Here is a 19,894-nt window from a genome sequence, read left to right on the forward strand (position 1 = left end):
GCAGTGGTTTGGCGCCTGCCTTTGGCCCAGGGCGCGATCCTGGAGACCCGGGATCGAATCCCACATCAGGCTCCCGGTGCATGGAGCCTGCTTCTCCCTCTGCCTTTATCTCTGCCTTGTCTCTGCCTCTCTCTCTCTGTATGACTATCATAAATAAATAATTAAAAAAAATAAAATTAAATTAAAAAACCAAAATACCTATAAGATATGGAACACAATGACAGCAATTAAATCTTGTGGAGTACTTGCTAGTTGTCGAACATTGTCCTAAGTGTTTGTAATGCTTATGAGGGTGGATTTCTCAGTAGGAGTTACATTCCATGTGATCAGGAATCATTTTCCCACAGTAAGAATTTCCCATTAGCAAGAATTAGATTAAGTAGATGGCATAGGATCCTATTCTTAGGGAATAAATTAAAGGGGATATATTCCACATGACTCAATGCAATGCCAAGTAACAACAGAGCCAGAGTTAAAGAGTCAGATTTCTGTCTCCCAGCATGGTATCTGGATAAGGCCTGAATCTGTTGCAGTCCTCTGTGTCCATGAGGGGAACTAGTCCAAGATAAAACCATTACATGGAAAAATAAATAAATTTACCTCTACATTCCCTACCTCTGAAGTAGTTGCCAAGAATATAACATTCCTTGGCTAAATCAACGACACAAGAAACAGTAGGTGTTCGCAAGGATGTGGAGAAAAAGAACCCCTCATGCACTATTGGTGGCAATGCAAACTGATACAGCTGCTGTGGAAAACAGTATGGAGGGTCCTCAAAAAGTTAAAATAGAACTACTCTATGATCCAGTAATTGCACTATTGGTATTTACCCAAAATATATAAAAACACTAATCGAAAGGGATAAATGCACCCCGATGTTTATTGCAGCATTACTTACAATAGTCAAACTATGAAAGCTACTCAAATGTCCACTGATAGATGAATGGATACAGATGATGTCATATGTGTATACATACATAATATTCCACTGTATACATACAATATTCACCACATATCTATATATAATATAGATGGATAGATAAAATGGAATATTATTCAGCATAAAGAGAAATTAAATTTTGACATTTGTAACAACATGGCTGGAGCTAAAAGGTATCATGCTAAGTGAAAGATGTCAGATGGAGAAAGACAAATGCCATATGATTTAACTTATATGTAGAATTTAAGAAACAAAACAAATGAGCAAAGGAGAAGAGAGAGAGAGGCAAACCAAGAAACAGACTCTTAACTATAGAGAATAAACTGATGGTTACCAGGGGGAGGTGGAAGGGGGGAATGGTGAGATAGATGATAGGGATTAAGAAGTGCATTTGTTAGAACTGGGTGTTCTTTGGAAGTGTTAAATCACTGTATTGTGTACCTAAAGCTAAAATAACACTATATGTCACCTAACTTGAATTAAAATAAAAATTTTTTTAAAAAGAATATAACATTCTTTATTGTTTGTGTCTCTTAGAATCAGGGTTACCTTCTTTTGGCAGAAACAGAGATTTTTTTCCCACTAATTAAGATTAACTGTATCACCATTATCTCAAACTACTGAGATAATAATATTATACAATTTTATAGATGATGAAACTGAGTGTGGTAGATGTTGATAGTGCCTTTGCACAGATACAGTTTGCCAGTGACCACTCTGCAAAATTACAAAATTAGGTATAAAAGATCAATTCCTCCCATGTTTCATAGTAGGCTAATTTTTGAGGTGCAATTCAAATGGTGCAATCTATGCAATTGGTAGAATTATGACTCTATGACCACAGACTTATTTGGATCCACTCCATGATTTATTCAACTTCTTAACTTTTCTTCTTCCTTGAATATCCAAACAAAACTCACTGTGTGCCCTGCCTCAGGTTCAGCTCTATGGACCTGATCAAAGAAACTGAGTTTGATAATGTAATTCATTTTTGAAACATCACAGAGGTATTCAAAGAACAAATCAAGTTTCAACCCAAAGTTAAAATGAACTTACCCATTATGTTCTCTAGTCATTCTACAAGAACTTGGTGATGCAAGAACAAGATATTCTGGCTCACTCAATATTTCTGTCACTTTGACTCATTCTAGAAACCCCAGTCCATGCAGATGACAGAGTCACAGAAGAGAAGGCATTCTACTTATGAGTTTTCTCAAGGCTCCCTTCATGTCCCTGTTCCTCAGGCTGTAGATGAAGGGGTTCATCATTTGAGGGACAACAGTGTACATCATTGAAACCACTGCAGTGTTTCTGGAAGAGCTAGTGAGAGCAGAACTAATGTACACCCCCAAACCGGTCCCATAGAACAAAGACACAACTGACAGGTGAGACCCACAGGTAGAAAAAGCTTTATACTTCGTACCTGCTGATGGCATTCTCAAAACAGAAGACACTACCTGAGTGTAAGAGAAAATGATTCCACACAGAGGAATACCACCAAATATGCTGGTTGCAAAATATATCAGGATGTTATTGATGAGGGTGTCAGAACATGCGATCTTGATAACCTGAATAACTTCACAGAAGAAGAGAGGGATTTCGAGTTCTGTGCAGAAGGACAGATGCAACACCATCAGATTGTGTATCAAGGCATCCACAATGCTAATAAACAGGGAGAGAAGAATCAAGAGGCCACAGAGGTGGGAGTTCATGATGACTGTGTACCTCAGTGGATGACAGATGGCCACATAGCGGTCATAGGCCATTACTGAAAGAATACAACTATCCAAACTTGCAAAAACCATGACAAAGCAGATCTGTGTGAGGCAGCCTGCATAAGTGATGCTCTGGTTCTGTGTACGGATGTTCACCAGTATCTTTGGGATTGTGGTTGTACTTAAACAGATGTCAGTAAATGACAGAATAAAAAGAAAGAAGTACATGGGGATGTGAAGATGGCAGTCAGAGATGACAGCCAGGATGATGAGCAGGTTTCCCAGGACAGTGACCAGGTACATGAATAGGAACAGGATGAAGATGAGGGACTGCAGTTCTGGATTCTCTGTCACTTCCATGAGAAGAAATTCTATAATGACTGTTTCATTTCTAGGTTCCATGTTGTTGATGAATCTGATGGAAATTATATGGTAACAAGACAATGAAATGTTGGCTCCTGGGCAAGTAGCAAGAATATCACCAAGCACAAGCACCATGTTGGGAAAAGAAGAAGTCAAATGGAGAGATGCCTTCTCTTTACCTATTATATTGTTATTTTTTTTCAAAAATATTTGGAGTGCCTTGGTGGCTTAGTGGTTGAGCATCTGCCTTTGGCTCAGATCGTGATCCCGGGGTCCTGGGATTGAGTCCCGCATCAGGCTCCCACAGAAAGTCTGCTTCTCCCTCTGTCTCTGTCTCTGCCTCTCTGTGTGTGTCTCTCATGAATAAACAAAATTTTTAAAAAAAGAGCTTCTACAATTATTTAAAAAAAGAAAAGGAAAAATATTTAAAGTTAATAAAGCTATGAGTCAGGATTTATTAATCCTGGAAAGGGTTGAAGAATCATCATTTTTTAAATTAGGCTATTTTTTAATTTGGTGACTTCATTAGAAGAAACAGGTAGTGAGACTGATAAGTCTATCTGCATCTCAACCCCCTTACACAGAGACCTCACAGCCTGGCAACAGAGATAACACAACAGTATATCATAAAACTCAGAATTGGGAGATAAAGGGAAACTGCCCAAGTCATCTTTCAGAAACTAGTAGAATGATTAAGCAAATGTTATAACAATCACCAATTTGCAAATAAGCATGTTCCTGCTGAGAAGGAAATTAGTCTTTTTCCTTATAGAAAGAGTAGGAAACCGGCAGAATGATAACTCTTTAGGGATTGGAGAAAAGATACAGGGAACATGTCAAGAAAATAGAAGACAGACAAGAGGCAAATAGATGTCTTGATTCTAATCATCTTATGCATGTACTCTTCACAGTTTCGGCTGGATAAACTTGTAGTAACATATATGCCCTTATTTCCAAACACTAACTAGAGGACATCAGGTTACCTAGGTGACATCACTGTGGAATGGTACGGAACATCTCTGCTAGATGTTGGATGATGGAGACTGGTACTGTATTGGTAGGAAGAGGAGAGGGATGGACTGAAGCATCAAGCTCCTGGGAGAGAGAGATCACCATCAGGGCAAGGCACAGGTATGCTGTTTCTTTCCTGGGGCAGGACTGTTGAGCGAGGTTTGTAGTCTCTGTACCTCTGGGGGATCAATATCCAAAGCTCTTCATTAGCCAAACAATTATATCATCATTCTGATCCTGGAGCAGTCTGGGGATTGAGTCTGGCATCAGGCTCCCCGCATGGAGCCCGCTTCTCCCTCTGCCTATGTCTCTACCTCTCTCTGTGTGTCTCTCATGAGTAAAACCTTTATAAAAAAAAAAAAAAACATTCACAATGTTGCATGACCATCACCACTATCCATTTCCTGAACGTTTTTATCATCCCAAACAGAAACTCTGTACCTGCTAAATGATAACATTTTCTCCAACCAGCTATCAGAAGGAACCTAACATTTTGCAATATAGATGATTTCAGACTTCTGACCTTCAGACTACAGCAAAATACATTCATGCTGTTTAAAGCTCTAAATTTGTAACATGTTACAATGACAATAGGCAACTAATACATGACATTTCTCAACTCGGGATGATGATAAAAACAACTTCTTCTGGATGTCTCATTGGAAAGATTATGTTTGTGTTGCAAAGAAACCCAAGGAGAGGCCATCAGTCTTTGTTTCTGGGTCTGAAAAGCCTCTGCACTGCTGCAGGCATCAGTGACCACCTGAACAGCCATAAAAAGCAAATAGTAATACATGGCAGAGTGAAATGCAGCTCTGTGGATCTGTGCCTGGTCCTACCCAATCCCTGAAGTTTTTGTTAGGAAAGATCATTGTTTTTATCATTTGACCCCACTGGAGCTGAGAATTCTAACTTAATACCACTGGAGGCATGCATCCTCACTAATTGAGGTGAAGTATCTCAAATCTTCCCAAAATATAAGCTAATATAATTATGCCAATTTTGTAGATGAGGAAACTGAGTTTAGAGAGTTGAGATAAATTGTCAAAGGCCACATAGCCATGTTTTAGTGGAGGTAGGATTCAAACCCAGCTGGTCTGATTTCAAAATTCTTACCCTTAAAAAAAATTATTATCCTTAACCATTTCATCTCCAGTTTCATATATTCAAAGTTGGTCAGGCTGTCCGGATCACACATTATTTCTCCATCAAACCCCAGCAGTGTAAGCCCAAAGCAACTGACACATTAATGGAAACATGATATTCTAGAAATCAGTTTCCTCAAAGCCCCCACCATATCCTTGTTTCTCAGACTATAGATAAAGGGATTCATCATGGGGGTGACCACAGTGTACATCACTGATACTACTGCGCTCTTCCTGGAGGAGTGTGTAGCTGCGGAACTAAGGTACACCCCAAAACCTGTCCCATAGAACAAAGAAACAACTATTAAGTGTGACCCACAGATGGAAAATGCCTTATACTTTCCACCAGCTGATGGGATTTTCAGGACAGAGGAAACAATTTGAGTGTAAGAGATAATTATCCCAGAGAGAGGAATAACACCCAACAAGCTGGTCACTAAATACACAAGAATATTATTGATGAGGATATCGGAACAGGCAAGCTTGAGAATATGAGCTAATTCACAGAAAAAGTGGGGAATTTCCAGGTCTGTGCAGAAGGACAGCCGCAACGCCATCAAAGTGTGGAGAAGGGCATCCAAAACACTAATAAGGAAGGACAGTAGAACCAGCAGCCTACAGAGTTTGGGATTCATGATGACATTGTACCTCAATGGGTGACAGATGGCCACAAATCGATCAAAGGCCATCATTACCAGTATTCCATTTTCTAATCCAGCAAAAGTCAGGACAAAGCAGATTTGTGTGAGACAGCCTGTGTAAGTGATGGATTTGCTGTGTGTCCGGATGTTTACAAGCATCTTTGGGATTGTTGTGGTGGTGAAACAGATGTCAACAAAAGACAAATTGGAGAGGAAGAAGTACATGGGGGTGTGGAGGTGGGAGTCATACAGAATGGCCAGGATGATGAGCAGGTTCCCAAGCACTGACACCAGGTACATAGACAGGAACAGGAAAAATAGAAGGGGCTGCAGTTCTGGATCCTCTGACAGTCCCAGGAGGAGGAATTCTGTAGGATCTGAGAGGTTTCCTGATGTCATGTTGCTGAGGGTCTGATAGAAAAGATGGAGGTGACAAGAAAACAAAACTTAAGAGAAACTTTCTTAAACATGCCTGTCTTTTCTGCTTCCCTCTCTCCCCACTTGACCTCTCCTTTTCTTGCTCTGTTCCCTTCGACACTTCCCTCTGCACTATCCTGCCCTAAGTTTTTATTTCCTATCAATTCTTTGTCAAGTAGGGTACTTAAGAAAAGAGGAATGAAACATTATCCTGTTAAGATGCCTGCAAGAAAATTCTAGAATGAAATTATTAAAGCTGTATTACAGAATACAGTTTGAGAAAATACAGCCTATGGGCAAGATCCAGTAAATAAGGTTTATTAGAACGTAGCCATTCATTTGTATATCATCCTTGGCAGATTGCACGCTACGCTACATCTCAGTTTGAGCTGAGTAGTTGTGAGAGGCCATATGGCCCACAAAATATAAAATATTTACCATCTGGCTCCTTACTGAAAACATCTACCTACCTCTAGTCTAGAAGCCTGATTAAATTCAGGTTCTTTTGGTGGTGGAGGGGCAAATACTTTAAAATATTCTCATGAGGAAACATACTGTCTTGTTTCTTGTAATAACTATCACCTTGATCTATTCATTCATTGGGAGTTAAGGGTGCCTGGGTGCCTCAGCAGTTAAGCACAGGCTCAAGGCGGGATCCTGGAGTACCGGGATTGAGTCCCACATCGGGCTCCCTGCATGAAGCCTGCTTCTCCCTCTGCCTGTGTCTCTGCCTCTCTCTTTCAGTGTCTCTCATAAATAAATAAAATCTTTTTTAAAAATTTCATTGAGTTACAAAATCTTGATGTTCTAGTTCTTTCATGTATTGGCTAAAATACTTTCATAAAGAGGAACTTTTCCTAATTATATAAGTGGACACCTTAGGGTTATTCTTAGAAGGCAGGATACATCTTGATTCCTGTATTCATCATTTGTTAAAATAATGAAATGATTTTCAGCATGATACACAATGTTCATCTTCACATAATTTGCCATCTTTGGCCAATCAAAACTACAACATCTTTGGCCCTTCTGAAACAAACCAGTGTCAGTTCTCTTTTCACTCTGGCATGAAAGTTGGGGTGCCTGGGTGAGTGGCTTAGAGGGTTAAGTGTCTACTTTTGGCTCAGGTCATGATCTCCGGGTCATGGGATCCTGCCCCACATTGGGCTCAGCGGGGAGTTTTTTTTTAACAAGATTTTATTATTTATTCATGAGAGGCACATGAAAGAGAGGCAGAGACATAGGCAGAGGGAGAAGCAGGCTCCATGCAGGAAGCCCAATGTGGGACTCCATCCCAGGACCCCAGGACCAGCCCTGAGCCAAAGGCAGACATTCAACCTTGAGCCACTCAGGCATCCCTCAGTGGGGAGTCTGCTTCTCTTTCTTTCTCTGCCTCTCCTCCTGCTGATTCTTTCTTTGTCTGTCTCGAATGAATAAATAATAAAATCTTTAAAAAACACAAAACTTTGGCATAAAAGTTGTTCTATACTATCAATGCCTTGGTCTTCAGACTCCCATACCTGTGAGCTCCCACACAGAATGCATTGGCCAACATCAAAACAGAGCACATCTGTAGGACCTGAAGTTTAGAAAATGCTGCTGGCTCAAAGAGAGCCTTGTATGAATCTGTCAGGAGTTACACATGTGTGCATATAAGCATATTGCATATGTTCATATAATTAAGACACTGGGCACAGGGGTTCTGCTCCAGAGCTACTCAGGGACCCAAGCTGATGGGGACCCCACAGTCACTTGTAGTTATATTATTTGGAACATGTGGCCTTGCTAGTCATGATTGTGGTGGATTTATAATGATTCTTTGATTCTTTGATTTATGGATTCTTTTCACTTACAGAAAGAGAAAGATAAATAGGCTGGGAAAATATGTTGCTATAATCTCTCTCCAGTAGTTGAAGGTTAAATGTCCCTCTCTAAAGCTAGAATGAAGCACTTTTTTTCTTTAACAGAATAGAGGGAGAGAATGATATATAAGGGGTCTGAAATGAATAAAATTTTTAAGTGTGTTATCCTCATAATCTTAGAGAGGAAGTATCTCTCAGCTAAACCTGATATCGAGGCCACCAAACACTTGAGTCCCCAGATAGACTGGTAGGTAGAAAGAAGGAAATAGAAGCAAATATACCGGGATGATTATACTTTTGGGTAGCATGGGGACTTATAGTAATAAATGCAAAATGTTTGACATGGCACATGTAAATAGTAACACTTCAGTGGGTTTTATCTAATTATCTCTACATTTGGAAGATATAAATGACATTCAATTTTAGAGGTTCCTTACCTCTTTCTCACTGGTATTTTCCAAAATAAACACATATCTTTTCTGCTTAATGTTCTTTGACCACATAATTGAGGGGAAAAAGGAAAAAATAAAAGAATGCAAGGAAACAAGGAGGAGGGATAATTAATTCCAAAAATATTCAAATGTTAATGGAAGTCATTAGAGTCAAGTTCTGTGCTTAGATTAATAGTCTGGATAGATATACCCTTTTATAAACTTAATTAATACATACCCCATAATGTCTTGTCTCTCCCATCATTCTTTTCCTACAGTTCCTGGAAGTGAAATTTAACCTCTCTTTATTCAGTAGCATAGATTCCTCCTCTTTTGTCTTAAGCCATGTCTATCAATTATCATAGATAACATAGAATTTTATCTTAAAAGTTCTCATCACAAGAAGCAAATATGTGACCATATGATGGATGTTATAGAAAATTATTCTGGGGGATCCCTGGGTGGCGCAGCGGTTTGGAGCCTGCCTTTGGCCCAGGGCGATCCTGGAGACCCGGGATCGAATCCCACGTCGGGCTCCCTGCATGGAGCCTGCTTCTCCCTCTGCCTCTCTCTCTCTCTCTCTCTCTCTCTCTCTCTCTCTCACTATCATGAATAAATAAATAAAATCTTTAAAAAAAAAAAGAAAATTATTCTGACAATCATTTTGCAACATTTACAAATAGCAAGCCATTACGTTGTACACCTAAAACTATTACAATGTTCTATCTCAAAGAAAAATGGGCATTAACGAGGGCACGTGATGAGGTGAACACTGGGTGTTGGTAAATTGAATTTAAATAAAAATCTTAAAATTGTATTTAAAATAAAGAAAATGTTAAGAGTAAGCCATAGATCAGACTCTCCTTCCTGTTACTCCTGGTTTGGCCATCTCAGCCCCTGGTTCGGGGGAGAAGTCCCATACGGACCAACTCAGGACTGACTCTAGACCTCTCCTATCTGGCTTACCCAGATTCCTAAGAAATTGATCATGATGCCCCCAAAAGAGGCAATAAGGGATTGATATGAGCTGGCAGTGTCTAAGCATCTGCCTACCATTCTCATGAATTAAAGGAATTTCTGTAATGATACCTCAAATATGATAGAATCACAAGATGCATACAGTGAACACACCTAATATGAGCCCTTTGCTTCACAAATTGAGACCCTGAACAGAGCGAATTTTTTCCTGGAGATAAACAAAGGATCATAAAAACCACCTACGGATAAGACTTAAAACATAGATACTCCTTGGTTTAATCATGAACTTCGCCACCCCCCCCCTCCAATTATAAGATGGATCTGCGATATGGGAAGTTCCCTAAAACTGAACAGATTCAATTTTCTCATTTTTATAATGGGAACTACTATAAAAGATATACAAAGGTATTGCAGAAAGCACCAAGCACAATGGGGCCTTGCAATGACTTTTCCTATCACTTTTGGTTTTAGCTCACGACAAGTCTAGATAATGTCTAGAAGGGAAACAGAGTAAAAGAGGCAAAGAGGGAAGACACCCCAAGAATATAATCTCAGGGCTGAAAGAGGGATGTATTCAAATCCTCAGTGGGAGCCCTCACTAATGAAAGAGAAAGGAAATAACCTAAACAAACATCAGTATGGGAATACATACATAAGTTATGGCATAGTCATGGTACTCCGTGTTATTTTAATATTTTATACAATAATATCATCCTTAAGTTTTTAAATGTTCATTATGTTTTAAATATGCAAATCTAAATATTTACATTAGTCCTAGCTGTAAAAAATCATTTTTTTGGCTTTACAGTGTCTTTTCTATGTTTATCAAGACTGGCACAATGGGACACCTGGGTGGCTCAGTGGTTAAGCGTCTACCTTTGGCTCAGTGTGTGATCCTGGAGTCACAGGATGGAGTCCCGCCTGCCGCATCAGGCTCCCTGCATGGAGCCTGCTTCTCCCTCTGCCTATGTTTCTACCTCTCTCATGAATAAATAAACAAAATCTTTAAAAAAAGACTGGCACAAGAACTGGTTTATTAATTTTAACATACATTCTCACATCAATGGGCATTTGGGTTAATGACAATTTTTTTCTATAGTAGAGAAGTATTTGTCAGACATGTTCACAACTCAGTTTTAAACTACCCATGGCAAATATCCACCAATTCCTTCTTCCCTCTGGGAGGGGAGAAGAGGAATAATAACAGAGGATTTGTCCATGATAATACATAGCTATCCCTGTCTGAAGGCAAAGAAAGGTCTTTCTATGTGGGATCTGATACTCAACTTTAATGTGTATGTATAATACTTTAGTATTTTTTAAAAAGTGTCTGAAGCTAATATGGCCAAAATGTCAGCATTAATTTTGGAAAAGCGGTTGCATGGCTATTTATTTTACTGCTCACTGTGCTATTTTGATGGTTTAAAATATTTTAAATATTGATGGTTTAAAATATTATATTTTCCTTAAGAGTTTTCAAAGAAAGACTGGAAAGGTAGATTGATGGGTTTCAACCTCCTCTTTCAAGGTCCTCACAGATAAGAAGTAGGGATAAGACTTGAGTTCTCTAAGGATAATAGCTGGAATCAGATATGGGAAAACTGAGAAGCCAAACTCACCCATCCTAGTCCCAATCGCAGCCAAGAAATAAAAGTGAGGGAAACCAGGGAATTGTAGAATAATTTGTCCAATTTCTGAAGGGGCTAATTCATGTTCAGGTAGGGAAAGAGTCCCTGGAATTTAAAAGGCAGAGTAAAAGCCAGAAACACAACTGACTGCAAATTCAATATTAACTTAATCCTACCAAACTATCTCTAACCTCTTGGATGTCTTCCAGATAGGTAGATTTTTTTAAAAATTGTTCAATTTCTCACAGTATTTGTTAGAGCACATCAGATTACCTTGAAGTCACCAACGAGTATTTCACTTTTCCTCTAAATATTGAAGGATAGTGGGAAAGTGTCCCCAGGAAGGGCAGAGGGATCATGTAAGGCAGTTGGGTTCTTGGGCAAGAGAGATCATCTCTGGAGATTCAGATGTATTTTCTGACATGAGCAGGTCTTTAAGGGGAGTGGTCACAGGTAGACTGTTATCTCTGTGGCCCTGGGAGCTCAATTTCCAAAGCTCCTCATTAGCCCAATATGTACTGTCATTTCTTCCCCAAGGTATTTCAAATCCTTAAGGATAACAGCTCATAGAAAGAACTCCTGGATGACCAGATTTCCTGACCCTGAGGACAGGTATGCCTCATTCTCTTCCCACATGTTTCCTCTCACCTCCAGGCAAGGAATTTTATTCTTGGATTTCTTGGATCTGACCTTAAGAGAACTGATGAGCTTTTCATTACACCAATTCCCAGCTTTCTCTGAGTCAGATTATCACTGGAAGAGTAGCAAAGCGGTCTTTAACTCCCCATAGGGAAAGACTGGGGATGCAGAGCATGTATCATGGGATCATTTCCCACAAAGTCACTGTAAAAAATATTTTGTTAACTCAAGTCCCTTCATGAGTGAGGTTAGTACTATAATAGGAAAGAGTGCAAAGAAACCAATTTACTAGTTACTTGGGCAAGGTTTTGGAGGTTGCCTGGAAAGTAGACATCAAAACCACCAATCTTAGAGATCACAAAAAATACCATCCAGAAGGAAGCAGGTTATAAATTAATTTTATTAATATTGGAAAACTGAGAGCTATACAGGACTCTGTACAAGCTTCTAGTAAGTGCAAAACTAGTTCAAAATTTAAAGAAGTTTTTAAAATTAAAAAAATAAAAATATGGTCCTACATCATATACACAAAAATTACCAAAATAAAAAACAATGTAAAATATTACCAAGATAGCAGTCATGCATTTGGAACAACCACTTTCTAAAACTGTTTCGTTGTGTTGAATTAATGTGATCATATGTATTCCCTGACTCAGAAATTGCACTCCTACAATAGACCCAATAAAAATATGTACACCTGTGAACTAAAACATGTATAAGAATGTTCATGGCAGGGGATCCCTGGGTGGCACAGCGGTTTGGCGCCTGCCTTTGGCCCAGGGCGCGATCCTGGAGACCTGGGATCGAATCCCACATCGGGCTCCCGGTGCATGGAGCCTGCTTCTCCCTCTGCCTGTGTCTCTGCCTCCCTCTCTCTCTCTCTCTCTCTGTGTGACTATCATAAATAAATTAAAAAAAAAATTTAAAAAAAAAAAAAAAAGAATGTTCATGGCAGAATTACTTGTAAAATACCAATTATAGGGCTCCTGGGTGACTCAGTCAGTTAAGTACCTGCCTTTGGCTCGGTCATAATCTCAGAGTCCTGGGATTGAGCCCTACATTAGGCTCACTGCTCATCAGGAGGTCTGCTTCTCCCTCTGTGCATACTCTTTCTCATGCTCTCACTCTCTCTCAAATAAATAAAATTTTATGCAGACTGGCATAGCCGCTCTGGAAAACAGTGTGGAGGCTACTCAAGAAGTTAAACATAGACCTACCCTATGACCCAGCAATTGCATGACTGGGTATTTACCCCAAAGATACTGATATAGTGAAACACCAAGACACCTGTGCCTGGAAGGAGCCTCAGTGTCCATCAAAAGATAAATGGATAAAGAAGATGTGGTTTATGTATACAATGGAATATTACTCAGCCATTAGAAATGACAGATACCCACCATTTGCTTCAATGTGGATGGAACTGGAGGGTATTATGCTGAGTGAAGTAAGTCAATCGGAGGACAAACGTTATATGGTCTCATTCATTTGGGGAATATAAATAATAGTGAAAGGGAATAGAAGGGAAAGGAGAAGAAATGGGTAGGAAATATCAGAAAGGGAGACAGAACATGAAGACTCCTAACTCTGGGAAACGAACTAGGAGTGGTGGAAGGTGAGGAGGGTGGGGGTGGAGGTAAATGGGTGTCAGGCACTGAGGGGGGCACTTGATGGGATGAGCACTGGGTGTTATGTGTATGTTGGCAAATTGAACACCAATAAGAAATAAATTTATTATTAAAAAATAAATAAATAAATAAATAAATAAGCAAAAACAAAAAAAAACCAGCAACCAGTTGTGAAACCAATGACTAAAAATAAATAAATAATTAAAAAGCCACGTGAAAAAAAAATAAATTTTAAAAATTGAAAAAAACAAAATCTTTAAAAAATGCTACTCCAAAAAAAATGATACTCCAAAATAATACTCCCAATTATAAACAACCCAAATGTCCAGAACAAGTACAGGGATTGTGCATATTCATAAAATGGGAAGCTATGTGTCAGTGAGAATAAAACTACTAAAGAAAAAACAGACGCCTGGGTGGCTCAGTGGTTGAGAGTCTCCCTTTGGCTCAGGGCATTATCCCAGAGTTCCAGGATCGAGTCCCACATCGGGCTCCCTACAGGGAGCTTGCTTCTCCCTCTGCCTATGTCTCTGCCTCTCTCTATGTGTCTCTCGTGAATAAATAAAATCTTAAAAAAAAGAAAATAGATGAATCTCACAAATACAATGCTGGTCAGAATCCAGTTGCAAATGACAATATATCAGGCATAATGTCAAAAACCAGTGACTCTTATACTTTGGCATGCAAAATATCTCAATAAAGCTGTTAAAAAAGCATGATTCTTGGGCACATGGCCAGTTCGGTTAGTGGAACATGCAACTCTCGATATGAGTTCGACCCCTGCATTGGGTGCAGAGATGACTTAAAAATAAAATCTCTTAAAAATGCATAGAGTACACATGTTCTGGTGGCAGGAATTAGGGTGATTAGTGAGCGAAAAGGAAGCACTGAAGGAAGATTCTTAGTGCTGACAATGTTCTACTTCTTGGCCAGTGTGCGTAGTAGTTAATAGTTATTTCTACCCTGTCAGAAAGTCTTGGGGTTGTACATTACTTAACAATATCTTAAATGTAGATGATGTGCTGTGAAAAGTACAGAATTTCAAGGAGGATTTACCGCTCACAATTTTGGTGAAAAGGTTCATTATAGACCCTGGTGTCAGGAAATGGTAGGTTAAGAGACATGATTTGGATGATTTGTAAACACAAAGTCTTTATCTAAAAGGTAAATATTAAACACACCTCCATCCTGGTACTCCAGTAGCAATTTAATTTTTTAATTATATATAAAAATTTATATAACAACCTGACATGGGTTATGTTGGTAAATGATAGCATTTGTGAATAAAATTTCCCTCCCAACTCGCATGCATGCACAGGTGCACGCACACACACAAACACTGTGCACATGGCAACTTAAAACATTGTGTTAATTCTTCTCAAGTAACAAGTCTTGAAGACACTACAAAAGTTTTTACTTTCAGTATTGAGTGGTCACATATTGAAGCCATAAATAAAGGATTTATTACAGTCATTGCATAACTTATAGTTCACCCACAGATCTTTTATTCAGAGGCATTTTCCATTCTTTAGATTCAGTTTCTCTGCAGTCAGCATTTGCTTGTATACCTTAAAGATTGAGAGTTCACCGAATACTACTGCACATGGACATTACTAAGACTTTTGTCCCCCATGAGTGCTCTCACGATGCCGCCGAAGGGTTAATAGCTTACTGAAAGCACGCCCACAGACATTGCATTGATAGGGCTTTTCACCAGTATGGACTCTCTTGTGCACAGTAAGATTACACCTTACACTGAAGGTTTTCCCACATTGATCACACTCATAGGGTTTCTCTCCAGTGTGAGTTCTTATGTGTATTGTAAGGGATACATGCCTCGCAAAAGCTTTTCCACAATCACTACATTTGAAGGGTTTCTTTTCCCTGGTGTGTTTTTTCATATGTCTCCTATAAGATAAGAGACCACTGAAGGCTTTTCCACATTCCTTACACTGATATGGTTTCGATCTCGTGTGAATTTTCTTGTGCAAATTGAGTAAAGATTTCAATCTAAAGGCTTTCCCACACTGGTTACATTCAAAGGGTTTCTCTCCAGTGTGAATTCTCATGTGTTCTTTAAGGCATGAGCGATCCCTGAAGGCTTTCCCACAGTCATTGCACATACATGGTTTCTTTCCAGCATGCATTTTCTTGTGCACATTAAGATTACAGCTCATTCTAAAAGTCCTCCCACACTGATCACATGTGTAAGGTTTCTCGCCAGTATGTATCCGCAGGTGTGCCTTCAGGGATGACAGACTACTTAATGCTTTTCCACAGTGGCTACACTCAGTGGACTCCTCTCTCGAGTGAATTCTCTTATGTCTTGTAAGGTATGAAAGAATACTGAAGGTTTTCCCACAATCGTCGCAGACATAGGGCTTCTCTCTGGTATGTATTACCTTATGCGTGGTAAGCCTAGAGTTTCTACTGAAGGTCTTGCTGCACTGATTACATTTGTAGGGTTTGTTCTTTGAATGGGTTCCTTCATGTTGTTTGAGAAGTGAACTATCTCTGAAGGTTTTTCCACACTCACGGCATTCATAGGGCTTCTCCCCAGTGTGAATTCTTTTGTGCCGTGTAAGGTAAGAACTTGAACTGTAGGCTTTCCCACATTGGTTACATTTGAAAGGTTTTTCTCCACTGTGGGTTCTCATGTGCAATGCAATGGATGAGCGGTTCTGTAATACTTTACCACACTGGCTACATTGAAAAGATTTCTCTCTGATCCAAGTTTTTTCATGCTTAAGGTATAATATTGAATTTGAGACTTTCTTAGAGTCAGTGCATTCATAGGATCTCTCTTTTGTGTGTTGTCTCTTACGTATAACTAAGAAAGAATTCCTGATGAAGGTATTTTTATCTTTTTTACAGTCATTTTCTCTGGAAAGAATGCTCTCATGTGGGTTAAGTTGTGAACAATCTCTGAGGACTTTGTCAGGATGAAGAGATTGATGGGGTGTCTCTCCAGGATGAATTCTCTGATTCTGAGTAATGCTAGATTTCATGCTCAAGGCAATTTTATTCTGTTCAATGGATCTGCTTCCATGAGTTTGTTCCTATTAGTTAAAATGAGTTATGATCACAATATTTATTACATTCACTGTATTGAGAATCTTCCCCCCTCCCCTCAAATTCTGACGTGTTTAAACAAGTACTTTATTAGAATTAGAGCTTACTACTCACTAACATTTCTGTAGTGAACATACACAGTTCTTGAATAAGATGAAATGTTATGCCAGGTGGCTCCCATCAGGGTCTCTTTAGAGTTTAACATAATTGCTTTGGAGTGAATGTTTTCAATATTTAATATCTAACTTCCATTATGAAAATACTTATATTGGGGACTTTCTGCAACCATTTTTGGAGCTAGGGTATGAGTTTCCTTCAAGTTCATAATATTTTAGAGATTTCCTGTTTTCTATGGGTAAAATTAGTATTTCAAATTGCCCCTTATGTGGCAATGTGTTCCTTTTCTACTACATGGAAGTCTAGACTTCTAACACAGAGCAAGAAATTCTCATGTGATTCTTACCTTCTTATCACTGAGTGCTTCTTTCTCCAAAATATCTTGTTTATCTTGTGATTGTTTGGTTTTAAGGAGAACCATCGCATCTGAACAAATTGAGGGGAAAGTAAGTTGGGGAAAGACATGGTGACAAAATACTGACAAAAGCAGGGAAAGCCCGAGCCCAATCTGAAACAGGAAACAACTTCGAGTGTGAAATGGTGTGATGAAGACAAAACTGAGGCACATGTAGATTTCTCTTCAAATAGACGCTACTGGGCAGCCCAGGTGGCTCAGCAGTTTACCACCACCTTCAGCCCAGGGCCTGATCCTGGAGCCCCAGGATTGAGTCCCACATCTGGCTCCCTGCATGGAGCCTGCTTCTCCCTCTGCCTGTGTCTCTGCCTCTCTCTCTCTCTCTCTCTCTCTCTCTCATGAATAAATAAATAAATAAAATATTAAAAAATAGACCCTACTATTTACAAATACAGTGTACAAGAAAAATGCATTCTTAATCAAAAGAATTGATATTTACATATTTTAGTATTTTACATAATTTACTAAGTAATGGTTCTATCATGATTGAAAATTATGTTAACAGGCAAAAGTTATAGCTATATATGCAAAATGGGAAGAATTAGACAATGATTCTAAATGTAAATATTAAAGCATAAGAGAGATCTTTCTTTCAGAGTATAAGAAAGTATGAAATGATCGGTTAAAAGCCGAGGACTAGGGAATTCTCATGAATAAGCTCACACCAAATGATCTCTGGTATCTCCTCAAACTTAAAGCATATCTGTTCCCTGTTTGACTTCATAATGTACCTCTTCCTCACCCCCACCAGATGTGGTAAAAAAAAAAAAATCATATATGCCCACTGCTCACATGAACAGGTAACTTGGTGATTTCTTTTCTCTGTTTTCATTTCATCTTCCTGTTCCATCTGCGCAATCAGAGTAGGTTTACTGAGCTGCTTTTCTATAATGAGGAACAATGTATGTGAGAGAAACATGCAGTGTACAACAACAACAACAAAAAATCTTAAAACTGGCAACAACTTTGTCTTTGAGGTTCTGAAGACAGGCAAGTGTGGCCTCAGGAACAGCAAAATGATTGGGAAATTTCTAACAAAGCAAAAGTAACACACTTGAGAGATCAGCTTTCAGAATAATAGAACAAGGACCCTGTTTAACTCATCTCTCCCACTAAAACAACAAATGATGGCCAAAACAAAAAGAATCAATCGATTCAGAACTCTAGAAATTAGCCAAAGCCATAGAACAAATGGAAAATTATCCAATAAAAATCACTGAACCTTGGTAAAGGGTCTTTGATATTTTAACTTTAGATTATTTCTATTTTTGCTCTCTCCTAAGCTCTATGGCATGGTAATCAAAAGCCAGTAGCCTTGCAGCCAACAGAGACCTGAGCACTGTTAAAAGAACCAGCCCCAGAACAATTAATATTTTTCTTAAAAACCTTTATTTTAAAAAAGCTAGTGAGAAGAGTGATATCCTTTTTTTCACATTTTGTACACCTCATTAATGCATGACTTAAAGACTACTGGATTGTCATATCCACTTCTGCATTCAATCTGTTTTCTATGTTGTTTTGTTTGAATGTATGAAGAAAAGCCAGTCTTGCATAAATAAGTAGTTGGAAAGGAGAGAAATATATTAATAGTCTTTAAAAATCAGTGTGGAGTGGCGGCTGGATGGCTTAGTGGTTGAGCATCTGCTTTGGCTCAGGTCATGATCCTGGAGTCCTGGGATGGAGTCCCATATCATGCTTCCCATGAGAAGTCTTCTTCTCCCTCTGCCTAGGTCTCTGCCTCTCTATGTGTGTCTCTTATAAATAAATAAAATGTTTTTTTTTTTTAATCAGTGTGGAGGGAACCCTGGGTGGCTCAGTGGTTTAATGCCTGCCTTTGGCCCAGGGCATGATCCTGGGGTCCTGGGATCAATTTCCACATCGGGCTCCCTGTGTGGAGCCTGCTTCTCCCTCTGCCTGTGTCTCTGCCTCTCTCTCTGTGTCTCCTATGAATAAATAAATTTTTAAAAATCTTTAAAAAAAAGAAAGATTTTATTTATTTATATGAAAGACAGTGAGCAAGAGAGAGAGAGCATGAGCAGGGGAAGAGCAGAGGGAGAGAGAAAAGCAAATTTCCCATTGAGCAGAGAGCCCAATGCAGGGCTCAATTGCAGGGCTTGGGGATCATGACCTGAGCCAAAGGCAGACACAATTGACTGAGCCACACAGGGACCTCAGTGAGTCCTTTGTACTCTGTTACATTAAAATTCATTGTCTATCGTGAAAAATAAATATTATTTTTCTAAAAAAAAAATATATATATATATATATATTATTTTTCTAAGCTTGCAGCTCCCTAGAAAATCTATATCCTCAGGGTGATGTGGCTACTGGATTTTACTCAGAGCTCAGCTTAGCAGAAAAAAAGCCTGTTAGCTCCAAGGCTTTACCTTGGGGACTTAGAAAACCTCAAATCAGTTCCTGGGGTTCAGAATTCTGTGCATGAGCAAAGCTATGCAAATGCCCAAGAAAGAGGGTAAATCCCAAATTACTTAGCTTCGATTGACTCTTAGATCCTGCCCAAACCAAAAGTGAAAATGACCTTATCTTATGAGTTGCTTGAAGCTTAAAGGCATGACTTCTTACATAGATCTACTTGGCAAGAGATGAGGAGACAAAGGCAAGGCATTTAAGAAAATGCTACTAATCATTTTTGGACTACAAACTTATAATGACCAGGAAACCATGCTTAAAAGTTAAAATAAGCATTTTTAAATTTTTAAATTTTCTTGTTTAATAGGCTGTGTATGCTCAGTGTGGAGCCCAACAAGGCCTTGAACTTACAACCCTAAGACCAAAACCTAAATTGAGATCAAGAGAAGAATGTTTAGGAGATCCCTGGGTGGCTCTGCAGTTTAGTGCCTGCCCTCGGCCCAGGGCGTGATCCTGGAGTCCCGG

General features: G+C 39.1%; 3 protein-coding genes across 3 annotated transcripts; all 3 read right to left on the reverse strand.

The window, feature by feature from the left end:
• Positions 1 to 2,118: 2,118 nt before the first annotated feature.
• LOC112909751 (olfactory receptor 7G1-like) lies at positions 2,119 to 3,057 on the reverse strand. Its single transcript, XM_025985795.2, has one exon. It carries the CDS (start codon positions 3,055 to 3,057, stop codon positions 2,119 to 2,121), a length of 939 nt encoding a protein of 312 aa, XP_025841580.2.
• Positions 3,058 to 5,275: 2,218 nt separating this feature from the next.
• Positions 5,276 to 6,214, reverse strand: LOC112909735 (olfactory receptor 7G3-like). The gene has a single exon (XM_025985773.1). The coding sequence runs from the start codon at positions 6,212 to 6,214 to the stop codon at positions 5,276 to 5,278; it is 939 nt and encodes a 312-aa protein (XP_025841558.1).
• An 8,794-nt stretch (positions 6,215 to 15,008) lies between these two features.
• On the reverse strand, positions 15,009 to 17,005 carry LOC112909708 (uncharacterized). Its single transcript, XM_072722142.1, has 3 exons — positions 16,931 to 17,005; positions 15,928 to 16,139; positions 15,009 to 15,678 (listed from the first exon to the last, which is right to left on the reverse strand). The coding sequence occupies exons 1-3, from the start codon at positions 17,003 to 17,005 to the stop codon at positions 15,009 to 15,011; spliced, it is 957 nt and encodes a 318-aa protein (XP_072578243.1).
• Positions 17,006 to 19,894: the final 2,889 nt, after the last annotated feature.

This window comes from Vulpes vulpes, chromosome 9 (genome assembly GCF_048418805.1).
Source record: "Vulpes vulpes isolate BD-2025 chromosome 9, VulVul3, whole genome shotgun sequence".
NCBI classification, from domain to species: Eukaryota; Metazoa; Chordata; class Mammalia; order Carnivora; family Canidae; genus Vulpes; species Vulpes vulpes.